At 37.2% G+C, this 12,591-nt stretch overlaps 1 protein-coding gene across 1 annotated transcript in view; it reads left to right on the top strand.

Annotated features, from left to right (window-relative positions):
* Positions 1–12,591, top strand: part of LOC133130339 (potassium voltage-gated channel subfamily H member 8-like) — a 49,626-nt gene that overhangs the window by 7,517 nt on the left and 29,518 nt on the right. Inside the window, exon 2 of the mRNA XM_061244893.1 lies at positions 12,192–12,425. Coding sequence (XP_061100877.1) covers positions 12,192–12,425 — 234 coding nt within the window. The remainder of the gene's footprint in view (positions 1–12,191; positions 12,426–12,591) is intronic.

A 12,591-nucleotide genomic window follows, 5' to 3' on the forward strand; every position in this document is an offset into this window, starting at 1 on the left:
TAAACAACATGGATAATGATCTATATTTTATGTTCAAACATATGGGAAAACTATTTACTTTCATTTCATTACATTTACTCTCTTGTTTCATTGTTTATTATTTATTAATCTATTTTTCTTCTGAATACCACAGTTGCCAAATAAAATCAAAGTGAAATTGACAATACAATTTTACTCAATTTAGTTAAAATTGTCTAAAGGAACTATATTGTGCTATTCCATCACTTTCTGTTTCACATTCTATTTTTAACCAGCTGAACCCCCACACGGACTCTGGGCAAAAATAATACTAAAAAATAACAAATAAGCCGACTCATGTAGCTTCCTGGCTTTTGGGCACTTTTCACTCTTGGCTTTCTCTCTTCTCTCCTACGGGTTCCTGGTCTCAGCCAGGGGCACTATTTAAAATGAATGGTACAATGAATGAATTGCCTCTTCTAGGGAGCTGAGACTTGGTCATAGGTAGATTGTCCAGAAGGACAATGACTCAAAACATACATCAAAAAGTAAAAATAACGACCATTGATAACGACCGTTAATGGCCATCTCAGTCTCCTTGGGGTATCCCAAGGATGTCAGTGATTCTGAAAAGTTCTGCAGGGAGGGAATCCATCCAAATGTGTTCTCTAACCTTATCACCAATTATTGGAAAAGGCTCACGGCTGTTATCTTTGTTAGGGGTGTTTAAAATATTAAACCAGGGGTGCCAATAATTGTGGAACCTGTTTTTGGGGAAATATACATATTTGTATATATTAAGACTTTACTTGACTCCATTGAATTAATAAAGCACGCTGTTTGAAAATAAAGCTTATGTCAGTAGCTGTATAATTTTGTGTGTATAATAATTCTGGAGCCCACTGTAGGTATATATTCTCAAATTAAAGAAAACTGTCTGCACTTTAACCTAATTTTCATTGTTTTATTTCAAAGTACAGAGCCAAAACGTTTAAAAATATACACTCAGTGAGCACTTTATTAGATAGACCTGTACACCAGCTTGTTAGTGGAAATATTTAATCAGCCAATCATGTGGCAGAAAATAAATGCATAAAAGCATTTGTGATCAAAGTGACTTTGACCGTGGAATGAATATTGGTGCCAGACAGGATGGTTTGATTACCTCAGACACCGCTGGGATTTTCATGCACAACAGTCTCTAGAGTTTGCAGAGAATGGTGCAAATAACAAACAAAAAAAAACATCCAGTGAGCAGAGAAAGAAGTCAGAGGAGAAGGGCCAGATTTGTCAAAGCTGACAGAAAGTTGACGATAAAGCAAATAACCACACATTACAACAGTGGTATGCAGAAGAGCATCTCTGAACGCACAACGCATCAAACCTCTAAGCGGATAGGCTACAGCTGCAGAAGAAAAAATAAGTCTAATAAATACCTAAATAAAGTACTCAGTGAGTGTATACTGTACCTTTAAAATAAGATCACTATTTTAGGTATTTTTCTTTCTTTTTTTTCTTTTGTGCTGCATAGTTTCCTCTCTTTTTCTTCTTTGCCCTTCCCCCATCACTACCTGGCTCTCCTCTTCTTTATGAGGAACAAATGCAATATGTTTTGTCCCCTGCTTAAAGGGACAATGTGCTTTGTGCAGAAGTACAGTGGTCACAGATAAAATGGAAACAGGATCCACATGGAATCTTGGGTTTATTAAATTGCTATTTTTTAGTACTTCCAGTGACATTAATAATCATCTCCTCATGATACTAATAAAAATCAGACAGCTTTTGTATGTATCAATTCAGAATTTGCAGGATTTTTCTGTTTCCCAAGGATGTAATACTCATGTTTTTTCAGCTACTCAGAGAAGTGCTAGATATCCTTTCTGTCTGCAAACATCTTGTTCTGATCATTGGCTCTGATGGGAAATATCTAGTTTGTTCTACTATTTGCAGTTTATGTTTCCACATCGAAAGATATGGCACTGATAAACACAGCTGTGTATTACTTCCTGCCGCTTCAGGAAATGGACAGCTGGAAAATATTCAGCTTTGTCTATGATGTCAGACACAAGCTGAAGGACTTGATGCATTTATTTTAACCTAACACAAATGCAATATGTCATGTGCAAAACAGTGGGCCAACCACCAAGGGAAAGCATATTCTTTTTCCTTTGCTTCTCAGTTTGTAAAGCTCTCCTTTTGAAACCTGCTTGCGTTTGTGTGGAAAAACATTCAACATGAATTGAATGGTTGAACTACATTAATTCAGCAAATATTTAAGAGTATTAACTCAATTAATAATTATACAATGGAACAATGCTATACAATGAGTCACAGATTAAGGTTAATACATTCTATAAAAGTTTGCGTAGGAGCTGCATGGTCTTCACAGATGTTCTTAAGTTCTTTTATAACATAAATGAGCGCATTTAACACATTTCATGTGAGCTCAGCAGTATTATATTAGCTCATTAACCATGCAAGAGCATCACAAGGTTGCTTATTAATTAATGTGTAACATAATGGAGGGAATAACTGGTAATAAAAAAATGGCAGCACATTAATACGCATTAATCTATCAGTGTACAATTGCACCATTTGAAGGCTTTGACATAGATTAGTCCCAGCTTTTCCTTGGTTTATCTGAATACATTGCGCAAACTTCTATCTCCAGCGGCATATGGGGAGTTAATTACCGCAATGTGCTGACACTTCCCTGAAAGAGATATCTTCGCTGTGTGTGCATGTGTGCATGCATGCATACGTGTGTAATGTGATTACTTTCTCAATGGCTACAGATTTAATTAAGCTTTTTAAGATTCATACTATGAAGCTGATTAATAGAATTATGCAACAAATATATGTTTAAAGCTTGTCTAAGATTCCACTAGAATCCACAAGATTAAGTAGGCTTCTAATGCTGGTGATCAGAAGGCAGGCACATACTTGTCTTGGCCAATTTCGTTGTTATAAATTGTAAATATTATTGATAGTCTCAAAGTAATGAGTTACAATAAAATGTATTTCAATAAATATATTTCTTGAATTCTTTTGATTAAAATCACAGTTGGAGTGTTGCTTGTTTGGGCTTCCGAAGGGTTATTTGAGCTACTTACTACATTAAGGTTGATTCAATGCCAGTACCCCACTCTGGAGAAGACCCTGCTTGATCTGCAAGGCTATTTCAAGGCATAAGTAGATACAATAAGGGTCTTCTTGGGGCCTGGTCTTCAGGGAGGTGCCCCTTCACCATGCCCTCATTTACAGATATATACAGTACCGTTTTCCATGCTCATAACTAATACTATAGGCTTCAGGCCTACAGGCAATGGAGCCAGCACTGCGCGGCCTCGTCCTGTGACCTCCATATCTAAATAATTGGGTCAATATTATGCATGCCTACTTGACTGGGGCCTTGGATCACTACCTGACTACATAAGCGATCATACGTGCATTACAGTGGTGCTTGTTGTTTGATCTAATACTGTACCCCTGTATCATGTGTAAAATCAGAATTGGTCAAAATAATTTGGACAACTGTATGGCTCAGCAGTATACAGCAGGAAACAAACATAAAAATGTTACCATTTAACATAACTGGCAATCTCCCCTTGCATTTTATTGTAGCACATTGAAGAGGTTACCTCAGGATAACTAATTAACAGCAGTGGTTGGTGAGCTGAAAATTAGTGGGGCACAATCTTCTCTTTAAACCGATCATTGTCTCAATTTGTTTTCAGAAATTTTCCTTGATGAACAGGCATGCCAATAATTTATCATTCAATCTCCCTCACACGATGTGAAGAAGCTGTGTGTCAGATCATTGGCATGCTTGTTAATCAATAAATTAAATAATGAGAACAGTTTGAGACCAAAAGGACATTTTTGTTTTTGTGCCCCACCAGTGTTCAGTTCAACAGCCACCACAGTTAATTAGCGCTCAGCTAGGTAAACACATTTTGGTGAAGCATTTGATCAACGTTTTATTTTGCTATGTTGCATGGAAACCAGAGTTGCACTGAATAAACAAATGATCATGAAATCATTTTTTCAGATATGTACTAATGAAAGCTGGTGATTATGTGGAGATTACAGGTGTGTTGGCACAATACAAGATGTACATCCATCAAAAACCATAACTGCCCTTTCATTTACTCTCCAATAAGAAGTATATTGATCTTTTAAAAAATGGGGTTGTTGCATAGATCCAAGGCCAGTTTGTTACCATGAGAACAAGGACACGATTGGTAATTCATCTGTCAATGCCTATTCTGAATTGAAAAGATATTGGAAGACATGTACGGAAGTCACAAGAGACTAGAGGTTATTTGCAAAAACTGCTGTTTTGTTCTTGATTCTCACTGTAGAACTTGTCACTGTGTAATATTTGCTGAAACACAGTGGTTCACTTTAACAAAAAGGAGGTCAACTGCACTGGCTTCAAGTACCTTTACAAGTAAATCAACATGAGTGCTCTCAACTACTTAAAGGTGTTGTTAATTTAGTATGACAGAGATTATTCTCTAAGAAAAACTGAAATTGTTTATTTAAGGGTACATAATGAACCTGAAAAATAGGCTTTTAGTTTTAAGGCACTTAAACGGAGTGATCTGCCAGCATATTGAAAAGCTATTAGACATTGTATAGCATTTGAAAATCCCTGATAACATTTTTAGAGACAAGGTGTTCTTTTTGTTGAATATGAAAGCTGCAATGTATTTATCATGCTTTGTTTCATTCAATAGGAATCACTATTCTAAAGCCTTATTGTATTTCTATGAGAGAGCTGCATTTCCAATTAAAAGCTAAGAATTTCAGAAATGACTGAAAATATTTTGTAATGTGAACACTGCTCAATTCTCCCCCATATTCTCACATAGCAGTCGTGATTGGTTGGTTGAGCTGGGTGGTTTAAAAATAGTGCGGTGTTGGCAGGGTCATTAATTATCTAGTCCCTATGTAGTTAAAACCGGGAAAAATAGTATTTCTCTCACAACTATATTTTATCTACTTAATACACTGTTTTTACATTGTACACTTCACACCAATCATTGTATTTGGTTATGTAGGTTTTAGTATTGAAAATATAATAGTAATATTTCCAATTGTAATAGCTCCAACATTATTTTTCATTTTCATGCTCTAGATGTTTCACAAAACATGCTTTCCCTGGGAGTTTTATTTAAGTATCATGTACGTGTAGTTAATGGGGAAGTAATTGCTAATTCAATTAAATCAAAGTCAAAGAGCATATAGACACAGATTTGTGCATATACAGTATTATTCAGCATTTTTCATATTAAAGATGCTGTAGAATGTACCATGGTGCAGAATACGGAGAAGTAAATCTCAAAAACCATTAAAAAAAAAGGAAATATATGCATGAGAAGAAAATCACTGGTGGGGACTCCTTCAGAGAAGTACTTTATCTCAGTTTAATGAACCCCCTGTAGACATGCCATAAAGAAACACCCATTTATATCCTGCTATTGATTATAGAAGAACCAGTTTTCAGAATATCTGTCTCCCAGAAAATGTGTGCTTTTTCATTGTGACGTCCTGAAAGAAAACTAGAGGAAGACAAGTGAATTACTCTAAAATAGTATTAGAAAACTTTTAATAATGCCTTTCTATGGTTCACTGAGTTCACGTTTTTTAAATGGAAGTATTCTCAGTTGTTCAGTTCATAGATCCTCTCTATAAAACTAAACTATGTACATATATATGTAGGTATATGTACATTTATATGTATGTTTTATACTTCATTAAATATACTATACTTATTAACCCACGTATCTGCTGAGGGAGACAGTGATGGCAGCTGTACTCCTATTCACCTCACTAACATCTTGAATTCTAACCTTAGCCCAGGTTTTTAAGATTTACAGATGGGAACAGGAGTGCAGTTGAGTAATGAAGCTAACAGACATGGCTGATAAACTAGATAAATTAGTCTTTACCATTAGCAATTCTGACCTTCTAACTTCCATCAGAATGTTTCTGCTACTGCAGCCCAGAGAGCAACCAAACCACTCTGCCAGCAATCTGTAAATTCAAAACTTCAGAGCTGAGCCACAGACATTCATATATGCCCCTGACATTACTGTAATGGAAGTACTGCTGCTGCTTTTCATCTGCTTTCTTGGTCTTTCTTGAGTTGAACACATCCATAACAACAGAGAGACTTCTCATTCTCACCATTAAAAGTCCAGCTCCCTTGTCATTTTGTCAATAGTTGTATGAAATAGTAAAGATATTCAACCCTTCTATCTGCGCCACTCCAGTGTTTGTGTCAGAAAGCACATACTATACTGTGTATCAGAACTTCTGCAGAAGATCTGCAGAAAGTTTTTAGTAAATTAAATTGTTTGAAAAAATGTAAGTATCAGGGAAACTGGTACAAGCAATAGTATGGCACCATCTATGGCATCCACTTTAGAATTGGTCTTTCAATACTATCTTTCAATACTCCCAGACTGAGCATATTTGCACATAGTAACATTGAAAGGCTACATACACACGCGCACACACACACAATCATGTGACAATGTATTATCTGCAAAGGTATTTACGTAATGAAAGGCCATTTTTGCAAATTACTTCATCTACCGTCTGAAGTGGCAGTGGATTCCATCACTACTCATAGAAATATTGCCAGTGGGCACAATTAGGATCACATTCATAGCAAAAGAGAATTACAGAGACCAGCTCAAAATAAGGCTGGCTGCACAGTTCTGTGATTGTTTCTGTGCTGTAGTGGCACACACTCTGCTCTGCCTCAGTTGGCCTTGTGAGCTCCCAGGCCAGCATAATTTATCAAAACTGTCTAATCTCAGGCATGCCTACACCATAAATGACATTGTCATTTTAAGTCTAAATTATCATTCTTAAAGTAGCATTAATATTTACGTACTGTACTCCGAAATTACACATACATTTGACATGATAATCAAACAGTGTTTTGGGTATGATTAGTGGGCAAAATGGAAATAATATTTGCAACAGTAACATCACAGAGTGTAGAATGAAAAGTTCTGGGCGCAAAGGCAGATGGTTGCCATCTATGACAGAAATGATTTCAGACTAGTTTACCAGTAAGCTCAGGCTTTAGGTACCCAGTAGGCTCAGTCATCATTGTTATTGTGGCTTTTAAAGTCAATCATTAAGAAAGCTTTCATTTTTTGTATGATACATGTTTAACTAATTCGATCAAATGAAATTATTTAGGTCAGAGGTGTCCAATCTTATCCTAAAAGGGTCGGTGTGGGTGCAGGTTTTTGTTTTAACCCAGCAGTAACACACCTGATTATACTAATGAACTAATCGTGGTCTTTAATCAAGACCTTGATGAGTAAAATCAGGTGTCTTAGTCCTGTGCTAAAACAACAACCTGCATACACACCGGCCCTTTCTGGATAAGATTGGACACCCCTGATTTAGGTTATTGTCCATTTGAGTGACAGACTTTCCAGTATGAGAGCTGCAAGGGTTGAATGGCTCATCTTCTCTCATTTCTTTCTGGAGAAATATCCCATAAGCACCTCCCGTTGGCTTGCCGCCTGCCACTCATAAATGGGAATTCACAGACCTCCCCCAAGGAGACCACCCAAGCCTACTTGACAGGACCTCAGACTTGGTTTGTGACCTTCAGTTCTTCAGATTCTGTCCTGTACCAGAGCTTTGGGACATTGGGAATATCAATCAAAAATATACTGTAGCTTTTGCCACTATGAATATGACATTTTAATGTCCTTTCAATATATGCAGTCTTCCTCCCAAGGGTTATGGAAACATTGTGTATCAGTCTGTGCTACTTTCTTTCATTCAGTCTAGTACTATGAACTGACAGGGAACATTCAAACTAACAAGCTCGACATAAAAATGAGTATTTGCATATTGATGATGATCAATATGTTCACGTGTATCCTATTATTATTCTTAATAAGATAATAAGCTATTTCAAATTCCCCGTTCTACCTCATCCAAACAGCGTTTGGATTCAGATTTGGTGACTGGGAAGGCCACTGAAGAACATTGAACTTATTGTCATGTTCATGAAACCAGTTTGAGATTACTTTTGCTTTGTGATATGGTGCATTATCATGCTGGAAGTAGCCATTCATTGTGGCCATGAAGGGATGCACATGGTCAATAATAATACTCAAATAGGCTGTGCCATTCAAGCAATGAGTGATTGGTATTATTGGGCCAAAAGTTTGCCAAGAAAATATTCCCCACACCATTACGCCACTGCCAGCAGCCTGGACTGTTACACAAGGCAGGTTGTGTCCATGGATTCATGCTGTTGGTGCCAAATTCTGACCATACCATCTGTATGTGTCAACAGAAATCAAGATTCATCAGACCAGGCTAGGTTTTTCCAGTCTTTTACATTACATTACATTACATTATTGGCATTTGGCTGACGCTCTTATCCAGAGCGACGTACAACAAAGTGCATACCCATAACCAGGGGTAAGTGCGCTGAAAGACCCTAGAGGGAAGTAGAATTTCAATTGCTACCCGTACAACAAAGATAAGGACCAGGGCCTATTTTTTATTTATTTATTTATTTATTTATTTTAATCAACAAATAAACAAACAAACAACAAAGCAAAAGTGACCAAACTTAACTATCCAAATACTGCTTACCTAGCCAACTAAAAATACCGAAACACTACGTAAATTACAAGGACAACAATTAAGGTTCACAGGGAGGTAGGGAGGGATGGGGAGAGGTGCTGCTTGAAGAGGTGCGTCTTCAGTTTGCGCAGTTTGCGCAGTTTTCAACTGTCCAGTTTTGGAGAGCCTATGCCCAATGCAGTCTGAACTTTCTGTTCTTGGCTGAGCAAAGTGGAACCTGACATGCTCTTCTGCTGTTGTAGCCCATCCGCCTCAAGGTTCCACGTGTTATGCATTCTGAGATGCATTGGTTATCTGAGTTGCCATAGCCTTTCTTTCAACAAAAACCAGCCTGGCCATTCTCCTTTGACCTTTCACATCAACAAACTGTTTCCATCTGCAGAACTGCCACTCACTGGATGTATTTTTTTCCCTCACCATTCTGAGTAAACTGTAGAGACTGCTGTGTGTAAAAATTCCAGGAGGTCAGCAGTTACAGAACTACTCAAACCTGGCAACAACAATCATGCCACGGTCAAAATCACTGCGATCACATTTTTTCCCATTCTGATGTTGTCTGAACATTAACTGAAGCTCCTGACACGTATCTGCATGATTTAATGCATTTCACTGCTGCTAAACGATTGGCCTATTAGATAATCGCATGAATAAGTAGGTGTACAGGTGTTCCTGATAAAGTGTATGTTTTTTGAAGGTGTTGGTTGCAATTGACTGTATTTAACTATTATTTGTCGACAAGTACTACCTTTATTGTGAGAAGCAGAAGAAAACTCTTTCTTTAGAGGTATTCAATAAGTGAGCTTGTGTACCTCCAACAGTATTCTTGTTTGGTCTCATTAGAAAGAAACAAAAATCATGACTATATCATACTGCTCAGCCTTGCTTCTAACAACATTAACATGTTGATTGCTAGTTTCAGCTGAGACAGTGCTGCCTCTCCCACACCTTCCTGTATTCAGTGTGCCGAACGTTAAACAAGAGTGTTGAGGGCTGCCGGATTTAGAAATGAACCATTTCACCTTAAACTTCACTTCCACAACAATACTTACTTTTACTAATTTGTTCTTTGGACTAGCCAGTTCTAGAATTATTGGCACCTTTGATAAATATGTTTTAAAAAATATAGTGTTAATTATTAAATTGGTTCAACCAAAATCTTTCACCGTTCACCATTATTGCTACCCCTGTTTAATGTTCTGTGTAACCACCCCTGGAAAGGCCGTCAGACTTTTCCTATATTTTATGATAAAATAAGAGAACACATTTGGAGGGATTTTTGATCATTCCTCCAGGCAGAATCAAATGATATCCTTTGGCTTGCACTTATGGACTGCTCTCTTCAGTTCAGACCACAATATTTTGATGGGTTTTAAGTCTGGACACTGAGATGGCCATTGCAAGACGCTGTTTTTACTTAACCATTTCTGTGTGGATTTCCATGTATGTTTAGGGTCACTGTCCTGCAGGAAAATCCACCTATGATCAAGTCTTAGCCCTATTTTCCACCAAAATTTCCTGGTACTGTGTTGAATTCATTATGCCATTGGTCTTAAAATGTGTCCATTAATCACTCTGCAGTGAAGCATCCCCAAAACATCAATGACCCACCTCCAGATTTGGCAGTATGTATGAGGCGCTTCTCCTTGTATGCATTCCTGTTTTGCTGCCAAACGTGTCAATGGTTTGAATGGCCAAAGAGTTACATTTTGGCCTCACCTGAACATAGCAAAGCACTCTCTTCCAGTCATAATACCAAAGACATTTGGCAAACTCCAGATGCTTGGTTTTGTTTATTATGCTCCGTAAGGACTTTCTTTGTGCAACCCTTCCAAATAGTTCCTTGGTAGGTGGAATCTTATGGTTCTTTGGAACTAGTCCTCATGCAGAGCCTGAAACCTTTGAATGTGCATATCCTACCTTTGTCAGTGCACTAGCACAGTCGTAATCTCTTCATTCAATAGGAAGACCTTTTCCTCTTGGCTTACTAACATATTTTCCAGCAGATACTTAAGCTGTTTTTCATTTATTTTGGCTTGTGAGGAATACACATCAATCCAGCAAGAGGCCACTGGTCTCACCCTGCACCTAAGAACAAAGAACACAAGCAAATATTTCATCATTATTGGACCTAGTTTGCTTACATATAAATCCTGGAAAACAATAGCTAGCTCAGTTATCACAGTGATAGAAACAGTGTGGAAGTCAGGAGGTTATACCTGCACTACCTACAATTCGAATGCAAGTGAATAATATCTTTATTGTTTTGTTAGTATGTACTGTATGTCATAAATAAACCAACACGTGCAGCTATGTTCAGGGAATGTTATGCCAGTGCCACCATGCCTTTCAAGAGTTCACTGGCAGGTCAAATAGATGTCAAGCACTCCTGAAGTAAATGTGAAGTAAATCTTATTCATGAAAATAGCGCATGAGAAATGGGTAGAGAAGAGTGAACATTAATGGTTCTTACATTCAAATGTGGCACTCTGCCAACCATACATATACTGTACTGTAACTCGCAGTTAAATAACTGAATAAAAAAATAAAAAAATTGCTGGTATAGACAAATATGGTACCTCACAAAGATGTTGTAGTTGTTTACTTTCGGTATGATGAAATTTTCAGCTTTTAGGGGAAGCAATTTTTGTTAGTCACTCAGTAAAGAGTGAAGTAGGCACATTGTTTTGTTTTTTCCAAACTTGTTTTATTAATTTTGGGCACAATTTTTTTATTGTGATTGAAATTCTGAATCAAGTCCTAATGAAACTTTATTTGTCTTAATTAAGCATTTTCAAGGAAGACAACATGTTCACCATATTACTCCCTAATATTGTAGCATCAAAATAACCTTGTTTTGCTTTTTTGAAGGTAGTTCTACATTTGCTAGCAACAATTGCCCAGAATCACTGATTAAATCAGATTCCAAGAATCTAATCTGATGAATTGTAGTTTCCCTTTCCAGGCACTCTAGAGAGAGTATCTTGGGTCAAGGTTGGTCAAAGACAGTGGAAATAAACCAAGGTTTCCTGGGGGCTACATAAGCTGCCGCACTGACATGCCTGAAATTGGGTACATATAATCAGTTAGTAGCACTTTATAATTTTTCCTGGGCAAAGCAAAATGGCATCTACAGTAAATAATATATGGTTAAATGGCTTTACATTTTACGTAAACTATGGTTTGTACTAGCAAGAGGGATACACATTCATATTGTCATAGACTTGACTGCAGCAGTCTACCTGATGGTACAGAAAGTACAGTCACTGGAGTTTTGTCCAAAGGCCTCAGCTACAGAGTCGTATGAGAGACATTTTTTTATATTTTCAAGTATAGCTTGTGTCCAGCAATCTATTTGTACACTCTAATCTCTTTCATTTCCCTCATTGGGGGACTTATATATTGGGGGATATATTAGGCACTAATAATTTATACCTGTGGCTTTATTAGTTGTTTTACATTTGTTCATGCAGCATTGTGTAAACTGTGGAAATTGTTTTTGGTTCTCACAGGCCATTCATATGAATTATTTGTCCATTTTTAATTTACTTGATTTGGTATAGCCTTGTGATTCTGTGTCTCCGGTTGTTTTCTAGACAGTAACTTCATTCTGGCAAATGCTCAGGTGTCCAAGGGCTTCCCGATCGTGTACTGCTCGGATGGTTTCTGTGAGCTGACTGGCTTTGCACGCAGTGAGGTTATGCAGAAGAGCTGCGCGTGTAAGTTTCTGTTTGGAAAAGACACCAGCGAGCAGATGATCCTCAACATTGATAACTCCCTTGAGGAACGTACGGAATTCAAGGGAGAGATAACATTTTACAAGAAGAGTGGTAAGCCTTTGGATTTTTGATGTATAATGCAATAATTTACCTTTTCTTTGGTGACAGAATAATATTTGAAGGAATTTCTAATTGGCATTTTTTAACATTTTATTTGAAATCATCATTTATGATATTAGTTCTTGAAGGACATTAATGTTTGATTTGCTGTTCAAAG

This window comes from Conger conger, chromosome 1 (assembly GCF_963514075.1).
Source record: "Conger conger chromosome 1, fConCon1.1, whole genome shotgun sequence".
NCBI classification, from domain to species: Eukaryota; Metazoa; Chordata; class Actinopteri; order Anguilliformes; family Congridae; genus Conger; species Conger conger.